Raw genomic sequence first — 24,727 nt, 5'->3', positions numbered from 1 at the left:
GGCACTGATGGGCTCAGATGGGCTCAGAAATGACCAAGAATAATAAAGATAATGCCACTCCACAACCTCGTAAAACCGTTCCAGCTGTGAAAATTCTTCCAAGAGGCGCTCCTCACACACACACAACACACACGCCGTATCAATTAAAGATATTTGCTTGCCTCGTGTTTTCACGGCCCTCGCGAGAGAGTAAGGCCCCGTCGAATTTTAACAACTCTCGACAACGTCCAGACGGGAAGAGAACACAGCAGTTGCGCGATTCTGATGGGGGTTTGGTTTTTTTATAAAACTGCCACTTTATTTGAAGATCGAACAATGTACATACAGGATCTCATAAAATTCCCGCTCCATCACCCACCCCCCCCCCCAAAAAAAAGTGTTGTGTAGCAAACTTTAGCGATTACTAGTGGTGACAAAATAACACCTCCTTAGAAAACATCGAAAACTGCCCCGATAAAACACACACGGTGGGGGGGGGGGGGGGGCAGGTGGGGGGAGGGCTGTACACAAACAAAATCTACGCCAAAAAAACCTAAAATTGCTTGAGGGAAGGAGATAGGGGGGGGAGGGAGGATGGGGGAGCGGATGACGGAGAAAGTCTCGACTCACAACAAGATTTACGCAATCACCACGCCGCACTTTTTTATTTTCACGTAAAAAAAAACCGAGATTTTTTTTAGGCGAGTGGGGGGGGGGAAGGAAGAAATGACAACAGCAAGTAAAAAAAGCCGAACGTCCAACGGACCTCAAATGTGTGCCAAAAGTAACCGTGACCGGCCATGGCTGATGGAGCTTCGTTCTACGTGAAAGGAGCGCACCCATCCCCCACCGCCGGTCGGCAAGACGCACGAGAAGACGCGGCCCTACCTCCTCGACCCTGCCTCCTCGGCCCTGCCTCCTCGACTCACCGGGGGAGGTGGGGGGGGGGCCCTCGCCTTAATACGATCCACATGCACTCGGGGTGGTGGGGGAAATTGCACTTCGCTGTAGCCACTTCGCTCACTTCTGCAAACATTTCCTGGCTCAAGACACAACTTGATGTTCTCTACAATGTTTTATTTAGTAAATGATAGTGTTATTGTGATTAGTGTCGTTATTATTACGGCTAATAGAATCCGCTGCCCCAAGGTGTAGGCCTCTCGATGTTGTTGTTGTTGTTGTCGGCGTAGTGCCGGTGCTATTGCGACGGAGGTAGGCAGAGAGTGACGCAGACGGAGGTTTTTCGTTTAAACGTGAAGTCAAATACCACTCTCCCATTCATAACCGACGTGCAGTGGTGCAATTCCCTAGTCGATGATGCATTCTGACTTAATATTTCACGTCTTATTGCTCCCGCCAATATGAACGGCAGTATTTAAATATTAGGCACGGTATTTAGTGACACACACACACAACACAAAAAAAGTGATCGCCATGTCTTGTTCTCATTTCCACCCAGGCTCGCGGCTATTTATTTATTCGAAATGTAGTTTCACCATTGTAATTCTCGCAATAAAAAAATGTACGGAGCGTATTAATAAAACATAAACGTGTTTTAGGTGTTATCTATGTATTTGCTTGGTTCGTATTTCGTGCGCCATGATTGTGGTTTGTGACACACGGCTTTGTGTGTCACCGGGATCTGAGCACCGCGCAATGGTTCCCAGATATTGAACCACTCCCCGTAACAAACACCGGCACCGACAGAAAACCGGGGGAAATGATGCAGCACGATTTTCACTTAGAATCCCTTGCAAAAAAAAATAAAAACCCGTTACTATCGTGTGTGAGGACTACTGCGAAAAACTGTCAAGGCAAAAAAAAAACTGTCCCTACGTTACGAACACAAAGAGCATTTGTTAAAATAAAAAAAGTGAGTAGTACTGTACTGGTACTTTTCCTTAAAAAAAAACATGTTACTAAGACTTAGCAGTACGAGTTAAGATAGTGAGGGAAATATAATATAAATTACAGCGCGTTATTTAACAAAATATACAGAATGCAGTATACAGACATCTTTCCGAGAAAATGTGAATATCTCCCCTGCTCCGTTTCACCGCTTCAATTCGCACTCGCCGCTGCTCCCAGACTAAATACGACTGTCAACAGGTGAAGACATGGCACGGGCTCCGTCACGTTACTCTGTGTTGACACTGCAGAGTCCTTGCGGTTTTTGCGAGTGCGCCCATCGCCCAATGTTCCTGTTGTGCGACGCAGCAGCAGCAGCAGCACAATGTGTCGCGAAGCATCTCGAGCGTTTCCTCGGCAAACAAAAACAAATCGTCTTTAAATGGGCGGCCTTCCTTCACCACGAACGACAGCAAAGTCTGCACACAAACTCGAATTTCCAACTATTTCAAAACGTTCAGCTGCGTCCAAGTAACCACTAGTTAGATCCTTCACAACGGCGGCTGACCAATTTTTTTTCCGTTTAAAACCTGTCGAGGCATTAAGCATGTGTTGTCCGAAGATTCCTTAATTTGTTGGAGTTTTTTGTTACCTGGGGATTTTTTATTTTGTTTTGTTTAAATAAATACTTCAAAGTAATCGCGGTCTCGTGGTCCCTCTCGAAAGAAAATAAAGCATTCCGGAACAAAACGTTAATTGTGTGCGCACTACATACGAAACACGAAACGAGGAATATTTATAAGAATTTACACTCCTTTGAAAAACGTTGACAAAAAAAAGCAACCGCACCAGTTTGATGTCATCTCGAGTGTTTTGATGGTAAAATTCAAGGTTAATTGTACAGCCACTCACTGCAAGTAGAGGTCGCGCGAACCAACAGAGCGATACCACCTCAACCCGCGTTAAGGATTGTCTGTGCTAAATAAGGCCTTTTGCGAGTTTTATTTTTTTTTATTAAAAAACACTCATTCTCAACAAGTCCTTCCGAATAGAATCTTATTCACATCAAGAAGAGTTCTTCCCATACGATCGGTGCATTGAGCATCACATGTCCTCTGATGTCCATTCAGTGTCCATTGAGGGTTTGCACACAGAGACAGGCTGGGACAAACATGGTAAGGAGTTTCGGGATAATGACAATTTAACCCTTTTATAGCATCTACATTTCATCTCGAAAAAAATTATATGAGAATGCATCTGCTTGACATGCAGATAAAGAAATAATTGTATTTTTTGGAAAGTGACATCACAAAAATACAAGTATATAGGCGGAAACGGGAATAGTCAAAACTAAAAACATTAAATACCGTCGTCATATACTACGTAAGCCGAAGAGTGTACAACTTTAAAATACCTACAGGACCCCAAAGGATAGTAATCATAAGCTTTGCAGTACTTTTTCTTAAGGGCAGTGAATTATTATTTTTTTAAACCCAAGGTGTCCATAAAAGTGTCATTCATTATTGAAGAATCATCATCATTAGACAAATGGTTTTTAGTTCGGCCGGCAGAACCGTTCCCACAAACGCTTGGTAGAAACGAGATCGTATTGTGTGAGTCTCACGCCACTAAACCGTTTCTCGTGTCGAGATTCCAGAGTGCCCTAGAACGTTCGTCAACGTCTCGGCCTTGATTGTTTGAAAATCTCTCAAAAGCACAACAACAAAAAACCCCTTATGGAATGTGTTGTCAACATTTCAACTACGCAGTTCAAACTGTTTTGCAATAGTCATTATTTAAAAATGGATGATATCTTCATGAACACCTATTCAGTTTTTTTTTTAATGGCTTGAACACTAAGTCTCCTTTTCTTCCCTCGCGTAATTGCCACACAGACCAAAACAAAGACCAAAACAAGAATGTACTTCTTTTAATATATATTTTACAAATGACCCCCTTATGGTTATTTCATGTCGAAGTGTAATCGGCAAATTTAGCTGATACTCTCACAGTAATAATGTAATCCCTCCCGTAGAAATGACTACAGGAGGGGTGTTATTTTAATCCTATACAATATTATATGGTGGGACTCTGCCTGAAGGATCTTGCAAGGAATTGAATAAGACCTGCAGAAGCTTTAAACAGGATTCAAACAGAGAATCCTATAAAATACTACAAGGGAATTTGACAGTGCTCATACATTTCATAATTGTCATGTCACCCTACAGGCAAGGCATTTCAATCTTTGAGAGATATATCACTATAGGGCATTTAAAAATATGGCACATACTGTTTTTCCATTTATACTTTATTGAAACAACATTGTACAATAGCATGAAAAAAATAATGTTTGTCCTAAACTGATCCTGTAGGTATTTCTAAAATATTAGGTACGGGATTTTTAGTTATTTTTTCTACATGTTATAATTTCTGTGTAAGGGTAGCCAATATGTGTGAAAGCAAAAGACAACTCAAAATGTGAAACAAAAATTGTTAATCGTCCAAATTAATCTCATGCGCGGTTACAAATTAAATTGACGCGTAAATGTGTTTAACAACCGGTCTTAATGTCGACGTGAAAGCGTTGCGTGGACATCGCGGTTGTAAAAGCCACACAAAGTCACAGACGCCGGAAGCCATGTCCCGTGGCTTGTCAAGCCTCTCAATTGGGCGTTGTTATTATGACTTGAAAGATGCGCGGCTTACAATTTCCCTCCGCAGCTAAACAATTAAAAGTGCACGAATTTAATATGAATCATTACATGAACGTGCGTCGCTCTCCATGGCGTCAGTCAAGAGCGTCTTGGCGCTCGATGTCACAACGTCTTCGAGCAACGGCAGAACCACGAAACATTGATTTAGTTATTTACTTTCTCCCGTGAAAAAGCAGTCAAAATTGCACTGTCATGTGCTCAGCTAAAACAATACAAATCCCCAGTATGACTTCACTGCGCACATTCTACGAGACACACGAAGTGGAATTCGGTACCGAGGCAATCTCTTTGTGCTCGACTTTTTTTTTACATCCCAGGCATTGTCAGAATGAAACATCAAGTGTCTCCTTTGTTCTTTTCGCAATGTGTTCATCATGATTTAAAATGAACCCCCGTGTTTGGAACTAATGGTAATCGCTTTATGCCCCGTGCCGTGCTTTGAATTCACAGTGAGATGAATTGGGTAAAGCTTCAGTTGTGATGTCACGCTGACTACTGGAGCATAATCGTGCTGAATTTGCAAGCGCGCTCAGTCCGTCCATCCGCACGTGGTGCACGCACGCGCGACACATTTTACTGCCCGCCGTCCTCCACTGAGGCACAGGATGAATGAGACCAGAAAGAAGACCCCTTCTGTGTGTTCTCAACGTAAAAATAAAAAGACCGTGAAGGGTCTGCGTTGTTATTTTTTCCCCCTCTCCTGCAAATGCACATTAACCGCACCTCTTCCATTTGCCCCTCCCTTCCCCGGCCCAAAACACCCAAAAAAATATATGAAAGTAATAAAATAAATAATGAAATAACTCCGCCTGAAGTGCCATCATATGTGACATTGATTGCACTGTGGGGATAAGCCGTGACATTTTACATTATTTCTTGCTTTCTCGAGAGCTCTGCAAATTGCCAGCGCGCGCACACCAATAACGCGGTGATGGTTGGATTCCAGCTGACACTCGATGAGCAAAGCACCAGCGCACTGCGCTTGCAGACGCTTGCGAGGCGAATTATCCGAGATGCCGACGACAACAATCGGTTTGAAGATACAAGCATTTTCAGATCTCCCAGGATTTAGTGTCAACCACCAGGGCTTGTTAAGGGCCGCACCACAACCCCCCCCCCCATCTCCCCCATTTGTAATTCAAAGGCAGCCATCTCTATCCATAAATAGAGGGTTACAACTGCCGTGCTTCAAACTCAAGTATCACGTGGCTGTGATGTAAAAATCCCCGTCTCTCGTGTTTCTCAAAGGACCAATGTCCAAACTACGAGCAGAAAGGGGATTTTATCCTGTGGTTTTTTTGTATATTGCATTTACATTTTTTTTTTTACTGCGTGAAGAGTCACGTCCCACCGCTTATATCCCAACGCTGCTTTATTCACCATTGTGACCCTCTTGCAGAGTGGACTTGACATAGCCCCTGCTTTAAATTCTGGCCGGTGCATTGTTTTAGAAGAGAAAGAGTCCTCCCAGATGCAATCCTCGCTACGGTTGTCACCCAAGTTCTCTTATTCAAAAGTCTAACGTTTTCCAAGCACATCACCCACTTCACAACAGCCTTTTCTCCTTTTGGTCTCTATAATAGACGCCAGCTGTCATGGCAATAAACACACCCTTGCCTTTAATGTTACACAAATTATCTTCATTTTCTCATGAAAAAAAGGAAGATAAACATATATGTAATGTGGGGGGGGGGGGGGATGGAAAAATACACATTTGCTCGGTGGGGTTGGGTGGTGGTGGGTGGTGGTGGGGTTGGGTGGTGGTGGGTGGTGGTGGGGAGAGTGGTGGGAGTGGGGTCACGCTGGTCAGACATGGACACACTTTGACACAGCTCAGACTAATGAGACGGCAGCTACCGTTGGAGGACATTGAATGTGCGGACCAACTGATCCGAAGGCTTGCTCTGGGGATTAGGGAAAGAATGCGGGCTAAATAGGCCCTCTTGCCTTTTCTTCTTTTTTACATCTGTCGTCCAAAGCTCTGCAAATTCCTCAAGTCCTCTGCGCCTGCCTTGACTACGAGAACTTAAACAATTTACGCCGCCGCCACCGCCGCACGTTCACTGTAATCGCTTTCCCGAAAGCCCAAAATCTTGCACAGCTGAGGAACTCATCACACGCTCGGCGCCGGCCAGCTGAATATGCTCCAAAAACGACGTTCGGACTTAGCGCCAGAAACCCTGGAACACCACGGCTTCCTAAATAGCAGCAGTACGCGTTCGTTGCGGCCAGACTCTCTAACGGCGCGTAACAAAATTAAGACCCTCCCAGAAGCTGAAGTTCAATTAGGCTACAATATTATAATTGGCACCCACGTGACTTTTATAATAAGTTGCAACTTATTAAAAGAAACTTGGACCAATTTTTTTTTCGGCTGGTCTTGGGGTAATTAAGCTAAATATGGTGGACGTAAGCAAGTTTGACGTTCGAGTAATTTTTCTGCGCATGTAACATCTCAAGCAGATTTGTATTACTGACGTGCAATGCTTTCGGAATTTATCGATTTAACGACATCTTTTTTTAAATAAGACAAGTGCGAGACAAACGGGGAATGTGCGCGTCTGCCCTCTGTGACAGGACTTTCAGTCGACCCAGCAATAAAAACGTGGCAATAACAGTGCCACGAAGTGAATGAATGAATCGACAATTGTCTGAAGCAACTCCCGAATGTTACATCTGATGGAAAAATCTGAGCGGTTGCTTCATTGAAAACTGATGGAATCTGCTTGCGACTTGAGGATTTTGATTGAGCTAAAAAAAAGACTAAACCCCTACAATTTCCGCCATGATGGGTTGTTTTTGTGATTCGCCTTCGGGTTTTATTATTAGGATGAATCTTAAAGTGTTTTTCTGTGGATTTCTCCAAGGCTACACAGTTGTACTGTATTATATTTAAAAACATCAGCACAAACTCCTTAAATTAGTTTTTATTAAACGGGAAACGGTTTGCGGTGAAGGAAGGCATGACTAACAGCTGCAAGAAAATACTGCATTCGTTTATAGTTATTTTGTTTATAATTATTTCCGTAGTTTTGGCCCCACAAATTGGTAATCCCTGATGTGAGTTTTTGTATTATTAATAGTAATTTAATGTATTACAACATTATCACTTAATAAGTTTGTTGTTATTGTTACAACTTTCACACGGAGCTGAGTATGTTGTGACTGCATCAACACCGCTAATATAAATCATGCCAACAGCAAGAGGCACGCTTCAAATTACATGCTCCTTCTTTATTTGGAATCGTTCAAACGGAAACTTTACTCCTCCGTGAGCTCTCGTCTCATTCTATTACCCCCCCCCCCTCACCCCAATAGTTACCACCTCTGACAGAGCCACTACTCGTTAGGAAAGGAAAGGTCGCCTTTCAATAACGGGACGTGGCGAACTCTTTAATGGATATTTGCATTACTCTAACGACGGCATTTACAAGCGCGCCAACCTCCAAGCTCTCCGGATCATTTAGCAGTTCAATGCACAAAGGATTTTCCACTAATGCCACGATGGCTAATGTGGTATTAAGCGCGCCCGTTTTCATGCCCGCTGTTTGCCCACTTCATTATTTACGCAGGGACGGTGCGGTTGGTGGCGGCGGCGGCGGCGGCGGCGGCGATAACAAAAAAAAATGTGTCGAGCGAACCGTGTCACACGGGAGACAGACGGAGAGAAAGCATGGTTGGCTTATCAATCAGAGTCTTAATTAATCCCTGAACTTTGTGTGCAGTTTGCGTGATCATTTTTAATTAACTGCGGGCTTTAATTATAACTTTTTTCTCGTCTTCTTCAAATTAAACACCGCGAGATGTCCTTGTCAATTGGTGTTTTAACAAGGCCCCATCTATTACAGGGGCATACGCGCCACCCGCATGGAAGCGTTTATCGCCCGGGGCCCATTTGCCATTGTGGACGTGGGGGCGAGCACGCTTTGCGGAGATCTGCCGACACAGTCTGGATCGTGAGCGTGTTGGTTCAGTAAAGGGGGGGGGGGGGGGTATGGGGACGACGACGCGGAAGTTTACATGGGCAGCCGAGCAAGTCTGGTGAACCGAAATCCCACCTCGGTGTCGAGTCAACAGTTGCGATTGCCACGGCCAACCCCGGAACTTCTGCGGTCAACATGGAAGCAAGTGCTTTTGCCGTTGGTGTCATAACGGTCACGCGGCGCCTTGAGTTAACGACAGCCGGACTGGGCAGAGTCGAGGGAAAAGCGAGTGAGTTTCGTGACTTCAGGAAAAAACGACCAGCCCTACTTAGCCCTGCGCGGGCAGCGGTCGGCAAACTGCGGCACGCAGCTCTTTAAAGGACTGCATCGTGACACGTTATTTTATTAAGGAACCACCGTCTCCCATATTCACACGTTTTGCGTCTCTTGAAACATTGAGTATTTTTCACCGAATTCGATAACGATGGTTCTTCTTGTTATTGTGGTTGCCGGTCCCTGTCCATAGATCTCCACGGATTTTGATATTACCCTATTGGGCTGAAAACAGATGTCGGTGCGAATTACAATCAACGTAAAATCCCGATCTTAATTAAATTGCGATAAAATGTAGAAATAAATTATATTTTGATGCTGAACTAATTTCTTAATTATGGTTCAATTTAGCTCAAAGCACCGTCAGGAAACTATGAACCTCAGCTTTTTGTAAAGTCCTGTATTTGCATACGTACAATGATAGTTACAGAAGTGGTACATTGCTATTTTAAAAAAAGTTTCATATTCAATCAAACATTAGTGATCCGCGTGCGTGTTAGTGCAAGTGTATATGCGTGGTGCGTCTGCAAAATTGATTTCACAATCCCGCATTTCGCGAAATGAATTTATGATCATTAAAAAGCAACAATTAAAAAAACTCCCAAAGATCGTCTTTTAAAATTCGAGTAGTAGCATTGTACTTTGACCCAAAATGAAGAGAAGAAGAAAAAAAGCGTTCAAGTTTTCTGACTCCTGAGACTAAAAACTGCAAAAAGCATTTCATGCAAACCTACCAGTCACCGATATCCGCTTCAGCGGGAGCAACTGTCCAGTGGACATTTAAGTCAGAAAGGTTTAAAATTGTGGCTCCGCGCGCCAAGCACCCCAGAACGGCGAGGAGATTATGAAGGGCGCACAAATATGGTGCACAGAGGTTTATAGCAGATGCCTTCGCGGGTTCTCTCACACGGAGCACGGTTGAAAGTGTACCGTGAAATGAAATGATAAATGAAAAATGACAAAAATGTTTTTGTTAGAGAGGAAAAAAAGCCCCACAGCGGGTCTTGCATGTATGCTTCTTTTTTTTTAAGTATCCCCAAAAGTATTTATTTACTCACAGAATGCATAATAACGAAAACAAATGTAAGATCTAAAAATGCAAAATTAAAATAAAATTTTAAAAAAATACGCCAATGAATAGCTCTGATAGATCAGAGGCAATCTGCAGTGATGGGCACATGCCTACAAGTCTGGAAAAGCCAGTGTTTGAAGCAGCTCTTAAAACTCATTAAGCACAGCATCACAAAAATATTTTTTTTGTAATGTAACTTGTTACTCAAAAAGCAGGGCAGTAGCTAGATAGTGCAGGTTATTTTCGAACATAATAACCTTCACCAACAGCAAGAAAGAAAAAAAACAACCCCATGCATACCACCTTTATTGAAATGTTGCCACTACTGCCAAAGGTCATCTTGCTTAGAAGAATGTAGAATTAGAATTTGGATGGCATTTAAGAATTATATTTTATTTTTGTCATATGCTTGCCTTGCGATGACCACAACGCAGGCGACAACAACAACAACAACGTGTCCTCTGCTATTAGACCCCTTTTGTATGGCTTGGCAAAATCGTGTGAACCAAAGCACAGGTCTCCGGCAGAGGTCACCATCCTGCACGGGTGTGACGGAGGAAGCCACCGTTGAGAGCCTCACGGTAAAACTTGTGGAGCGCGATGGCACGAGGTGGCGGACGTAGGGGGTGGCGGGGGGGCGGGGGGGGTGAGGGTCGCAAACAGTCGCTTGCCGTTTTATTCCGACGACGAGAGGTGGCAGAGTTCTCCGCAGGACTTCCTCCCGCAAGCGTTTTCACGCGTCCAATATGGCGCAAGTAAACGTCATCGGCGGAAGTGGTCCTCCCTTGCGGCTTCACCTTCGCGGTGGAACGGGGACGGCGGCGTCCATCGAGTCGTAAAAAGAAAAAAATATAGAACGACAAAAAGAACAACCCGAAAATAAAATAAACCTATTAAAAACACAAAAGCAAAGCTTTTGCGATGCGGAAACCCAGCGTCCGTGCCCAGGGTCCGATCGGCAGCGGCGCTCACACCTTGTAGTAGACGTTCGCGTTGCTGGGTGGTGGCACTTCCTGCACGATGTACACCGGGTGGCCGTAGTCCCCGCTCACTTTCTCGTAGTGCGGGCAGAATCCGCCCTCGAGCGTCCGCAGCGGAATCACCACGTCGCTGGGGTCTGAGCCGTTGTTGTTGCCCCCTCCGCCCCCGCCCCCCAGTTTCACGGTCACGGAGCCGGGCGTCAGCGACAGCGGCAGCGACGACTGCGGGGGCGGCGCCGACGCCGCCGCCAACACGTTCGCGTGCGGACCACGGCGGCCCGGCCCGCCGGGGCCGGGCCCCCCGGAACCGCCGCCGCCGCCGCCGCCGCCGCCGCCGCCTCGGCCCCAACGGCGGGACTCGCGGCTGCGCCGGACGTAGCAGACGGAGAGGGCGAGGAGCAGCAGCAGGAGCAGCAGGATGAGGGAGCCGCTCGACACGCCGACGATGAGAGCCAGGTTGGACTCCATGCCGGACTGGTGCAGCTCGTGCAGGGAGTCAGACGGGTCTGGGAGGGGAAGACGCGAAACCGTGAGCGAAACGTTCGGGAGAGAGCGCACGCGCGAGAGAAGCGCACTGACGCGTTGCCAACGTCGTCGTGAATGAGCAAGGAACGTTATCACGTTGCGAAAAGGCGCTATTATGACGCAAAGACATTTCCGATTGCACAAAAGCAAATCCGTTTTATGCTAGGAAACGTGAATATGATCCAAAGATATGGATACAATTGCAGAGAACATGAAAACATGAACGTTTCTAAACGAAAGCAACAGAAATTCTTGAATTAAGATTAGCTGCGGTGGCTGGGAGGCTCAGGGGTCAGAGCACTGAGCTGGCACCACTAAAGCACCAAGGTTCGATGCCAGGTTTCTGCTGCCCTTGGGGTTCTCAAGTGGAACAAATTGATCTTGACACCCCAGTCACAAAAAGACTTTGAAAAAGATCTTCATTCAAAAAATAAAAAAATAAAAACATTGGCCTCATTCCAGCCGGAAGACTGACAGTTGTTAATTTTATTGGCGTGTGATGAACACTCTTTACAGGTCATGAAGAGATTTTCCCCAGTGGCTTCAGAAGTAGTTCTACAACGTCAACTTACAGCTTTGTTCTCTGACACTGATTGATGCACTGTTAGCTCCTGATTGTCTATACGGAAATTTCTTGACCTTATGAATTGAAATCGTACAACTGAAACAGAATTCGAGAAAAATATCGCAGAAAATAACCGCAAAGAAAACACCACAATGGCTATATGGTCAAACATTTAATCTTGAGTATGCAAGCAAAACACTTGCACAAACAAAATTAAATGCAAACTGTGTACATAGGGTCAGAGTTTAAGGCTCTGCCATACATGTCATATTAGCATAGGATAGACCCATTTGTCAAACGGACAACCAGTCTTACAAAAATATATATGACTCTCACTTTTTTTTAATAAACTAACGACACGAACAGACTATCTGTACTTGTTTGTAATATTGTTACAAATTAATTTCCCCGTTAATAATAACCTATATCCTCGCATACATAAATACAACTCTTTGTCAAGCAAACAAACGATATGACCACGGCAAGGTTATTTCAATTTGTTTGTAGTTTTAGAAACTTTTCATTTCGCCCAATATTCGTCATGCCTTATTGCTGTTTTTATTTAATAAGCTAGCGGCAAAGCCCGTTGACATTCAAAGTCTCCTATTGCCCCCCCCCACACACCCCTCCCTAATGGAACATGTCCATCCATTGTAAGAATTTGAAACACCAGGCCATATTCACGTGCCTCCTTCACCCTGTTGGAAATGGCAGGAAAAGCCTCCTGTAGCCACGTCGTTTGCCGATGTGGCATCGCACAAACCCTGCCTGCCACCTCCCGTCCAGTGGCACGCGTGTAAACTGAGGGGAGATCATTTATTACCCGGTGAAGAGTCACAGCGCATCCAATTGTAGCGTGGGTGAGGGCTAAGTGCCTAGCCCCCTCAGACCTATTTAGCAGCTCTTGCATTCCAGAGGGACTGACAGAATCAGCAAACCCGTGCAAATGAAATTAAATTAGCCAATCGACATGCAAAAAATTGGAGAGTGTATAAGTTTACCACGATCACAGCCCATGATGGTAAACTGACACAACCGAGGAACTTGGGGGCTTGAACAAGTGATAACCTTCCGCTCTCTTGTTTTCGGACATAAAATACATATACACGTGCGTTTTATATGATTTCATTCATTATAAAATAAAAATTTTAACCCCCCCTCCCAAAAAAATATTTTTCCCCCTCCCCACTCTGCAAAGAATATTCTCACGTGCTCGCTATGCCTAGTTGGGGGTCACCCTTTGATTGGTGGGGCCTGAAGATCCGAATCGTGGCCAACTAAGGAATGGCTGGGCTAGTGGCTGTGGAGGCGCTGACGTGGCAAGATTTTACGACAGCCCCTGGCGGTGATCCAGAGCCCATCCGGCACAAGGGTTCACGGTACAGTCTCTGAGGCGCCCTGCCACCAAATTAGAGGCGCCCGGTTTTTATACACACACACACAAGGCACGGACAGCAGGCCATGCTGCACATCCACGCACCCTCTAATGAAACAGATCGCTGAGCATACACCGGGCTCGCAAAGCGCTGTTTACAAGGTCACGAAGGCTGCTTTCACAAGACTCTTGAGAATAAGCGTCAGGCGGTAATTTTTTGCCCATTATACAAATTTGCGCACTTTACATGTTAACTCCTTCATCAGGCCCCAGCGGTTTTTGCCGACATTCGCCGCTTACTCCACAGCTATTTTCGGTGCCGCGGAGCCACCGACCGCAGAGCCATTGCTCATTTTGCCGTGGTAATTTACGCAAACGCACCCCACCCAATTACGGCCGTAAAAGCAGCGCGAGCGCCGGAAAAATCAAAATGAACGAGACGAACCCCGACCATCGCGAGAATTGCCGCCAGCGGTTTTCAGGTGAGGATGCGGACGTCAAATAACCCCCCCCCCCCCACACACTCAAACTAATTTGCCCCACGCTAAACAAAACCGATGAGAGAGATGGGCAGGTGACGACGGAACGCAAGAAACAACGACAACGAGTCTGCGCACACGGGAGGACACGAGCATTTATCGCCTGCAGTGACGCTCGGATCGTTGGCGGCAAGACTAACAACTTGTCAAGATCTCCGCCTACTCATTAAAACAAAGGGGTGATTTTATTTCATTTTATGACCGACTCGAATTTGGTGATCATACCTGCTGGAAAATAACTTATTCAAATTAGGCCATAAAGGCGTCTGCTTTGGCGTAATTCGTGTAAATTAAAGCTGCTTATAAGTGACTCGCATGGGCGTGTGTCGCGTGCTGGGTTGAAGGAGTCTGTAAATGCAGACGAGACGATGTTGACTGCTTCCCCTTGGAAGTCATTAAAAAATAAAAACAAGCTTGTCAGTTTTGAGCCCTTAATTATATGGGAAACTAACCGCAATTGGGGGGGGGGGCAATATGAAATGTTTAAAAGTTGATGAAACTGCATGCTGGTAGGACATGATGTATTTTTCAAAACCCCATCAATTTTAAATTGAAGGACTTATCGTCCAATACACATGAGCATGTACATGTCTTTTGTTAATTTTTTTATTATTATTATGGCATACGCTGTTTTAAATTTTGAAAAATCTTTCGTGAAACCCTTGGCATCCTAACTGACAATGCCGTAAAACATTCATAAAAGCAAATCTGAATTCATTTGGAAAATCTCACTCGTGCACAACGGGACAATTGAACCAACCCTGTTCCCTTCCCTCTCTCTCTTGCTCTCGCTCTTTTGCCCTCAGTCTCACGCTCTCGCCAACAAGGCAATTGTGTGGTGTCGTGTTGGTGTGTGAACCAATCAAAGACAGGACTCTTCTCAAAGAAACTGTTCACAAGCTTTGACACGCGGCGCTGTCAAGTTGCAATATTATTGCGAAAAAATTAACGAGCGTGTTGAAGACTATATAAATATATATACTTTCAATCAATGGCGCATAAAAGAGACAAGATGATAAAATATATATATATACACGTGGGGTGATTTTGAGAAAACTATTTCGTATAAATTGCACCCAAACCAGGGAAACAAATCACATAATAAATTGTGACAATTACATCCTTTATTATGAATTACACTTGAAGTACCTCCAATCGGCCTGGCTAGCAATGACTGCACAAAAAACCCCATCATATTACATTTTAGTTTGTCACATAATTTGGCTGAATTCCAGCTCTGGGTATAACAAAAACAAATCGGTTTGATCATCACACTATTGTGTGGGAAAGTCCCGGACACAAAGCATAGATAATAGATCACATTAAGGGGTCTCAGAAGTAGTTCTATTATATCTACTTTCGCGGACTGTTATCTAACACTGCTTCTGCAAGGGGTTCAAAATTGATTAATCTCATTACATGGTGCCGATAGCACAAGTGGGATAAATTTAACACAAAGGGAAGTAAAAAATAATAAATGCATGTACAGTTTATATGTATTGCACGCACGGGAGTGTTGTGGTTAGCATACTGCGCGACGAACCCGGCGACCCAGGTTCAATTCCCGCTCACGACCAACATCGGTAGCGAATATCAGAACTGGTCCTGGGCCCTCCATAGGTCTACTCAGCCTTAAATGAGTACTTGGTGTGATGTATAAACATCAGGCGTAGGGAGTCAAAGGTGGCTGCGCCTGCTGTTGGCCAGCCAGCCCCTCGTGTGTTGTGCCGGCCTTCATAGGTGCTACTCGCTAACAGCACTTGCACCAACAGTCCGTGTAGGGTATACACAGGGGGACCTTTGCTTTTTGTTATATGAAATACATTTCAGTAAGGTGCCACCATGTGATGGAATCTGTATAATGCATGATCTCTACCGTGTTAATAAATGTATAAGGAGTAGCAGAATAGAACAGGTTTTTCTAAATTTTGGATGGAACATTAATTTGAAAGAGTGCAAACGCCAACGAGTGAGGAAAAAAAGTGAAATGTGAACAGAATATACCAAAGGAAGACTCTGCCGTCCATACATTTATAAATGAGTAGCTTAAAAATGTAATAGCGTACTCAATGTGATCGAAGGCAATGGCTATTGTAGAGATGCAAACATAAGGTGAAGTTGAGGTGCAATGGTCGCAGTTGTGTTGCATCTGGGAAACAGCGTTACCTCAAAAGGAACACTGACAAGCAAGTCAATTACGCTCACGATGCATCTTCATTCATAGCTCAAATACTCTTGGTAGAAATTAATAATAATACCATCATCTGCAGCCCTTTTTGCAATGCCGCCGCTGGACAAAGGCATCCCTGCACGGTACAGATCGTGGGGGTTGTTCGACCATCCTCCACAGCAGCACTAGTCAGCGCAGGTGAGTTCAGGCCAAGATTGGCTCTCGTACCACCCACCACAAATCTTAGCTTTGACCAGGAATAACACTCATTTGGCCGGGTTCACAGGGCAGTGTGCTAGCTACTGCAAAACACCACCACGTCCGTAAATAATTTACGATTCAATTAATTATCTGCCTCGGTTAGAGTTGAATGCTTCTTTTTTAGGGGTTAATGCATTTGTATCTCTGCTACTGGTGCTGCAATAGCGAAACAAACAAATTGACATTATCCCATAGAATGGTTTCCAAGTGTTTGCTAAGACCGAGTATTAATTAAAGCTATCTGAAATGGCGTTTGGGCTGTTAACTTTTTCCCCAAAAGTTACAGAGCAGATCAGCTCACACTGTTCCAATCAAAACTCCCTTGAAGCAGTTGACTTGACTCGGGTAAACACGTTTCGACAGCGTAATCTTCTAAATAAATAAATAACTGTGACCAATTGATGAATATAATTATCTTGAACAAAGGCGCTTTATGAAAATAAAATAAGGTTAATAAATAATACAGCTGTGATTACAGCGTCGCCATAATTAAAACAAATTAATTGGAACGATTCACGATCTATTTGTGAGTTAGTCAATGTAACGATCTGGCCAAGTTTGTGTCATCAACACCCTCCACCACCCAACACAGCAATTGGGGACCCCAGTAGAGGCTCCCCAAGAGGAGAATCCCGGTGGGAAGCTCGGTGTGGACCCCGGGTGACGTAAGGGAGCTTTCGCTCACCTGTGCGGGTGGTGCGGTCGGTCGACCTCCTGTCGTCTCCGGGGGCCACGGGGGGGGCCGCCCGCGCTCTCGTGGGAGACGGAGACGGGTTGACGGGCGAGGTCTCCTCCTTCCTTTTGGGGTCTGAAAGCACAAAACACGCGTCCCTCTTATGCATGCCGCCGCCATCGCCACTCCCACGCATCTCGGGGTGGGGGGGGGGGGTCGGGATTGACGGGGCCCGGCCGTGCAGTCGGGCAGGCCGCCCCGGTTAATACTGCGGGGCGTGTATTCAGCGTAATAATACTCCGTGCCGTCTGCTTCACCGTGGGCATTACAGATCCCTGTGACGTGATTCAAAATGAGCGAGCCCACTGTGTGCCGGCGTCACGGTCCAATATTGGCCAAGTTCGAGTAGTATACTCGATTGAGATTACGCATGGCAATCGTGGCTGCCCGCTGGCAGATCTAATGTCCCTGTGCAGGCCAGATGCTGAGTCACCTTGCCCCGCACAAGGACAGCTGTCGCTGGTGGGAGGGAGGGGGGGGGTGCCCTTTAAATAATTTACATTATTGTTATGATTACTGCGCAGTACTCAGTACCATTATACCGTACAATGTGGGGTTCTCCGATGCATTTTCAGGGTTGTACTGCGTGTTGTTCGGCAGGATGTCCGACGTTTCGCTGCACCGAAGGTGCTCCCAAGCACACGAACATCATGCCCATTAACCCGAGAGCTATACTACAGCAACAATCGAGCACCAGCCCACAATGTGGATCTATATACCGTATACATGTGAACACATCTCAAGATGCTGTATACCAATCGTGATTGGGCTTATTTAAACAGGGATAAACCGTTCGTCATATGTCTGTGTGTGAGAGCATGGGCCTCGATGTGAGACTATGGGGTTCTACGCGAATCAAAATAATATAATGTGGCTTTATATAGCTTCCAAATGTGACGACAAAATCCCGTAGAGACAGAAAGAGTGGACATGTTTAGTTTATAGATGGGCAGGAGGCAGTCATGGGCAAGTGTAAAAGGGAAGGCCTTGAGAGCCTGGACTTGAACAAGGGGCAGAGTGTGGAGATAACACAGACAGCTGGAGGAAGTCCAGGACGATGGGGGCAGCAGAGAAGAATGAGTGACGTTGCACTTCACGTCAGACGGTTGTGTGCGTTGATGCCCCAAGATTTTGCGACTTCTTTTGAGAGCCATCAAGACAGTGGGTGAAATTCAGAGCAACACCGTTCTACCCGTCCGAATTGATTTCGCTAATAATTTTTCGAAAGCTTGCACGCTTGCACACAACGCTTGTGGGTCGTATGCCAGTCACCTTCATCGTTAAGTGGACGGCAAAAGAAAACCCCAACAGAAATTACTAGAAAAGATGTGTTTTTTTTACGTATATTGTGTATTATTTGATAATGAAATTACAAAATGGAAATTACACGCATTTCACAAGCTCTCTTTTAACAGGTCCTTCAGATGTAATAAATGCTAATCGCATTTTTCATGTTGAATGCTGGGCGCAGGTAGAGCAAGTGATTTGTGTGAATGGCAATTTTGGTAAACCTTGCAAATAAATGGTGCATTGCCTGCGTTGGGTTTTGATAAAATAGCGCTAAGAACAAGCAAGCGAGCGAGCGAGCAAGCGAGCGAGCCCGTAGTCCATTAGGATCCGTCACCACGGCGGAAGCGAGGCGATTACGTACGAGCGGTAATCTTTCTCTCTCTCTCTCTCCGCGAATACGGGGCTTGCTGGACGAATGCTGCCCGGCTCTTGATGCAGCACGAGCAGAATTCATCGCCACACATTTGCTACATCAGAGCGCGGCCGCCGATTTATTGAACTGGATCGCCGAGCTGAATTTTTCGTGGCTTTTGAAGGGGAACGTTTAATCTTCCGTCCCCGCCTGCAGAACCTGCTTTAAATAAATAAAAATGTGGTGCTCACTTTTCTTAACAGCCCTTCCCAGACACCGACCCACTCTGTATCTCACCCAGAAATCCACCCACCTACACACCCACTTACTAACTCAAGCGTCTATCTGTGGAAAATCCGCCGAGCCAAAATTCCCATCTCTAGGATGGTCGTGCGATACGAGTCTAGCTGCCTGGGCCTCCATGCGGAGCTTGCAATGAGCTGTCAATAATCTTCTTCTTCAGGGGCAACGCTGCAAAGCGACCGACCCCGAGAGTGCAAGCGGGCCTCCGAGTCGGGAAAAAAACCGACTGATCTTTGTGACCCTGGCTTTAGCCGCACCTGCTAATGATGGCGGGAAATTACTGCTGATTGAGCGAAACCCTGCACGGGATGAGAAGTGAAGTTGCCCAATGACAAGCACTGCGTGAAGGGGGATTCGGTTCCACCGTCTTAAAAAGCGTGGATCGTCACGCAAGGCATTAGGTTTGAATCTGTTGGGGAATAAACCCTGGTCATGAAGTCTACCCACATCCCGACGAAGGAACAGCCTGGTTTCTCTCTGCCCAAACGACTGTGAGGATCCCTCTGAACGGAGTCCCAACAACCCACTCGAGCTACCCTGGACGCTGTGGAATGGCTACGACATTAATTCTTGTCCGGCTGCTTTGTTGAAAACGCAATATATGGAAGACGAAGACGAAGCAGCGGGATTGCACGGCGAGGGACAACAATAACAACAACAATAACAACAATAACAATAACAACAATAACAACAATAACAACAACAACAATAACAACAATAACAACAACAATAACAACAATAATCAACTTGAACGTTGTGAATGAAGGGTTAACGCGGTTTCACCATGAGCGAGGGAATTATTAATCTAGCTTAGGCTTTGTCTACCAATTATAAAAGTAGAATTCTGTGACAAACGCAGTTTCGCACGGAATAATAATTTACGAAAAATGAGCTCAGCCGGCGTGATGGACGGTACAGTGTGCCACTTGCCAGAATAAAAACCTACAAATTAGTTTATTTTCCATCTCTATTAACCGTCACACAGAAAATAAACATTTTGCACGTATACTGAAGTCCCTCAAGTATCTAAGAAAAAATATTTTTTGTATAAACAAAGTAGTTTTTACATCTGTATGAAATGCTGCACGAAAAAAACGCACAAATATGTTATTGAAATCCCTCAAGTATCTGAGAAGACAAGTTTCTTGGTAAAACGCTCGGAGACTGGCTGTCGGTGACATTGGCCAGCCCTGGTGTTAGTTTGGGCGGAATGACAGGAGGACGTGGTTGGGCATGGCAGGAGTGGGTGAGCATTGCGAGCGGGCATTACCTTGGCCAACCTTCATGATGAGCTTCATGCCGTCGCTTTGACAGACCCCACCGACGCCGTTCATTATCCCTTGCTCCGTGCCCGTGGAGGTCGCTGAGAAGAGAGAAAAACAAAAGAACTGTTGATTCCAATTAACGAATAAAACATCGCAGTCTGCCCCGTCGTCATTAATAACCTGGGCTCTTTGCTCGCTGCTTGCGCTACGCTCGATGAGAACGCGCGGGAAACGAGCAGTCCCCCGCACCCCAACGTCCGAGCGATTGGCAATGGCACGGCCGCGCATTCGTCGATTCCCCTCGATGGTGGGCTCAAGGGAACACGTAACGACTCGACGCCAGGTTCGCGAAACACGAAGGAGACACACCACAGCAGCGATGCACCACTCCCCGCTACGATCGTTGGCTCAACCACCTCACTGTGAATGTGTTGCTGTTGCTCTACGTCGGCGTCGGCCACAGAGAAGAAGAAGCTGGGCCCTCCGATTATTTAGCTAACCGATTATTCCACCGATAGTCATGGGTTCGATTTGGGAACTGATCGGATAACATGAAAATAATGCAGGGAAAAAACACGTGCTGCTGCTGTAAGTACCTCTAGTGGCTGCAGAGGGCACATAAACAAATTACATACTCATCATACAACATACACGGATCTAAACGAATTGATTCTCTTGCACGCAGCACGTGTATTGTGAGCGTAGGAATCTGTTTTAACTGACCAATCGACGAGTTGTTTAAACGCCGAACATTTCAAGCGAATGCAGGATGTGTCGGTTGAGCGGTGGAGCAGTGATTCGCGCATTTCGCGATAAACCCGGTGACTTAATTTTATTTCCCGGCCGCGGCTGACACCAGTGGCGCATAATTATAGAACCGGGACTGGCCAGCATCTTGTTGCCACAGGGTTATACAACCCCCTTGATCGACACGGCATAGGGAGGCCTTCACCCAGCGGTGGATTGGCAATGTGTGACAATTATTACTTTTCTTCTGCAACGCATTTAAAACAACCGGTAAGAATGGGTGTGAACAATTGACGAGAGTTGCAAAGAGCATTTTAAGTTAATCCGTTTGAATCTTCGTGAGATCATTGTCATCATTATCAACTGCGGCCAATCCACTGCTGGATGCGGGACCTCCCCTAAGCCGCCGCTGCCACCTCTCTGGCGAGACGGCACATTTATTTTTCCAGGGAGGCGTGGGAAACGTGGATCTTTAGGCACAAATAAGAACGTAACAAAATAGGCGAAGGCAGAAAAAGGCAAATACATCTTCATATTTTTCTCCCCAATCTCCGAACCGATATATATTAAAAACAAACCGATACTCTCAAATGTGTTGCCGTGAGTGACGTCAGGCCAAAGGCACCTTTCAAGGTCCCATGATGCCGTGCCGGCGCCTTATCTCAGGTCGTGGGCTCGGGCTCAGTAAAATTAATTACCGCACTCGTGATACGCCGTGACCCGTCCCACAGCAATTAAACGAGAGCGCGTTTAATTCGTAACCGAGCAGCCCCTGCACAGGAGATGCATGACAGGAAGGATAAACACAGTGGGGGGGGGGGGGGGGGCAGGACGAAGTCGATGGGGGCAGAGAGGGGGTTGGGGGGGGGGCTTTACATAAATCGTAATCTGTGAAGCTCCGCCGCGTCGTGTTCTAAACGTGCACGTCGCTAAGCAATCCTGGCACGTAACGGTGTTTTGGTTGAACGCGATTATGATGATAGCGCCGCGATTTCTGGAATTCTAATTTCTGACTGCGATTCGCTTTTGGGCCCCGTGCCGTGGCCGTCGTTCGTCTCGGGGGCGAGACACCCCCGGTGGGGCGCTCTCCTGTGCCTCCCGTAGCGTCACACGCATCCAGGTTGCTTCACCAGGCGAACGAACTCAAGAGGCCAGGGTATGAGTCTCATTTGCAAGAGTGACCTGGGTTCACCAAAAAAAATGTTGGTTTTTTTTTACAAAAAACGTTGAAAGATCCCCAATTACAAATGAATATGTTGAGAATCTGAAGCGTCACAGTTTTACACAAACGGAGATTGGAATGGCTTTACATGGGAATGATTGCTTCTCTAAGCAAGAGCAACTGTGAAACAACGCACTCAATATTACATTTGCCAAGGGAAACCCCCGTTGATACTGCGGAGGTGGGTCACAGTCTTGCACCGTTTTCCGATTGCACCGCGCGTTGTTGGGCACGAGGTTCCGACGGCCCACTCCAAACGTGCAGCGAAACGTCGGATGCCGCGCCGGACAAACATGCGGAACAGCTCGGAACACAGCATTCGAGCGGCAAACACCGAGGCGTTTGGAGATATGCTTTGTACCACACTGAAGTCGTCTGTTTCAGTTCACTTCCGTTTGAAACTCATTGTAACCGTCAACGGATTCGTATCCCTCATTGTAATTACGTCTCGCCTAGGGGTCGATTGCACTGCTGTTGCTGCTGCTTTAGCTACAGAAGTTGCAGAACGTGGTTTTTTGTGGTTTTCCGTCTGTGTGTGTTGGGGGTGGGTGGGGGGAGCGGTGGCGCAGCAGTTAGCGCACTGCCCTACGAACCCGGCGACCCGAGTTTAATATTCCCCGCTCACGGTCAACATCAGTGACGAATATCTCTACTGGTTCTGGGCCTCCCCTAGGTCAACTCAGCATTAAATGAGTACCTGGTGCGGTGTGTAAACATCAGCACTCGGGAGGCAAAGGAGGCTGGGCGTGGTGCTGTCCACCCACCGCCTTTCGTGTGCCGTGCCGGCCTTAATAGGCGCTCGCGAACAACACTTCACCCAAATCTGTTCGAGGCTATTTGGGGAACCTGTGTCATTGATGTACACACAAAGAGAAGAAGTCACGCAAATAACAGCAGCAGCATAAGCACGACGCCCTGGCTGGTGGGGTAAATGAACACATTTAATTTATTTTCCATTGCACGTATGTGAAGCAGAGCAATTATTCAGGCGGGCCAGAAATAGAACTCTACAAATATAAAACCTTAACTCACAAACGCCGCCACCCCGGTGACTAAACATTCCAGAATTGCGACTTATTCATCATTTGCGTAATTGTAATTTAAAGATTAAAAATGTGCTTACTCACACGCGTTAAACCCTGCCAACCAACCGAGCTGGTGAGAACTGGTGAGAACCCGTCCTGCTATTTGCTTGTTAAACCACTGCCGTGCTTTATGGGTTCGCTGCTAATCTCACATTCACAACATTCGCTATGAACGGATGCAATTCGTATTTTTATTACGTTTCGTTCATCCTCATTTGCGAGCTGTTACGACTGCGTGGGTCTGTCGCGCGTTGTGCTGCGGCGTAGAGCTCTCCGGTGCGCCTGCCGCCTTTTGGGTCGCATCGTGGTGTGTCGCTCGGAACACCATGCAGCGTCCGACGTTTCAGACTACGTGCTGGTAACGGGCCGCTTAGTTGACGTCATCTCACGGACATAAGAGAAGTGGTAATCTGTGAATCGATGCACCACCAACTCCACCAACCCTCCCCCCCCCGTCCCCGTGTTTATCTTATCTATCAAGTCACGCTTCTTCCTTCTGAAGAAGCTCCCAGCAAGTGAAGCGAAACGTCGGACATCGTGCCAAAACGGCACGGATGGCGCAACCAAATCAAACCCATCCGGAGGATTGTGGCAGTAAATCATTGAGCGTAAATAAAAACAACTTTCAGGGCATCTTTGTCAATAGTGCTGGTGTGTTGATTTTCTTTTATGTACTTTTTAGAATTCAATTAGAAAACAATTATATGTTTAGTTTCAACCAGGCAAAGGGGAATCTATATAGATTACAAAAAAAAACTGGTACATATCAGCTGCGTCCAGGGTTGTGAGCACAGTATAAACAACAAACACACGAGGCATGTTTATGTCCTGTGTTGTATTCCACGACAGAGTGCAGATTTTCATTTCAGATATAAGAGGACTGCAAGACACCACGAGACAGACACCAAATTCCGCTCATCAAAATCAACAAACCGATCCACTAGTTTGGGAGTAGAATTCTCCCAAAGATTAAAACTCGGACCTGATTAAATAATGCTACTCAGAAAGAAAAAAAATCCACCAAATGGCAATAATTAGTCTCCAAGTACTAAAAAAAAAACTCTACCTTTCATCTTAATACCGCACTCACATTACCAGCTCATATCACTCTGTCACAAACAAGGCCCGACCCAAACCCATATCACCACCACCAACCTCCCAGCCAATAGCGTGAGTCTCTTACCCTAGCGACACGGGGTTCATCGCTACAGCAACGCGCGCCCGATAGGCTGCGCCGGTTTAAAAGTGGGCGGAACGCTCCTCTGCAACAGCTACCTCGTGACAGGGCCACGGATAATGATGCCCAAAGGCACTTATTTCTTAATACCTCAATAATGCGCGGCTGGCACAGGCTGGCACAGACGTTGCACCATTGTGCCAGGGCCACCTTTCTCAGGCACCGACACGTGCGGTAGAATGATCAAGAGGTTTAATTAAGTGGGGTGT

General features: G+C 46.1%; 1 protein-coding gene across 1 annotated transcript in view; it reads right to left on the bottom strand.

Moving 5' to 3' along the window:
- Positions 1-265: 265 nt before the first annotated feature.
- Positions 266-24,727, bottom strand: part of LOC116952475 (ephrin-B2a-like) — a 169,100-nt gene continuing 144,638 nt past the window's right edge. The window contains exons 3-5 of the mRNA XM_032971857.2: positions 20,233-20,325; positions 16,970-17,092; positions 266-11,355 (exon numbers count right to left, since the gene is read on the bottom strand). Of these exons, the coding sequence (XP_032827748.1) occupies positions 10,838-11,355; positions 16,970-17,092; positions 20,233-20,325 (734 nt within the window). The 3' untranslated portion in view covers positions 266-10,837. The remainder of the gene's footprint in view (positions 11,356-16,969; positions 17,093-20,232; positions 20,326-24,727) is intronic.

The sequence above is a fragment of the Petromyzon marinus genome, chromosome 47 (assembly GCF_048934315.1).
Source record: "Petromyzon marinus isolate PM22_M1 ecotype Great Lakes invasive population chromosome 47, UKy_Petmar_22M1.pri1.0, whole genome shotgun sequence".
Taxonomy (NCBI): Eukaryota; Metazoa; Chordata; class Hyperoartia; order Petromyzontiformes; family Petromyzontidae; genus Petromyzon; species Petromyzon marinus.
This window is presented reverse-complemented; position numbering and strand designations above follow the sequence as displayed.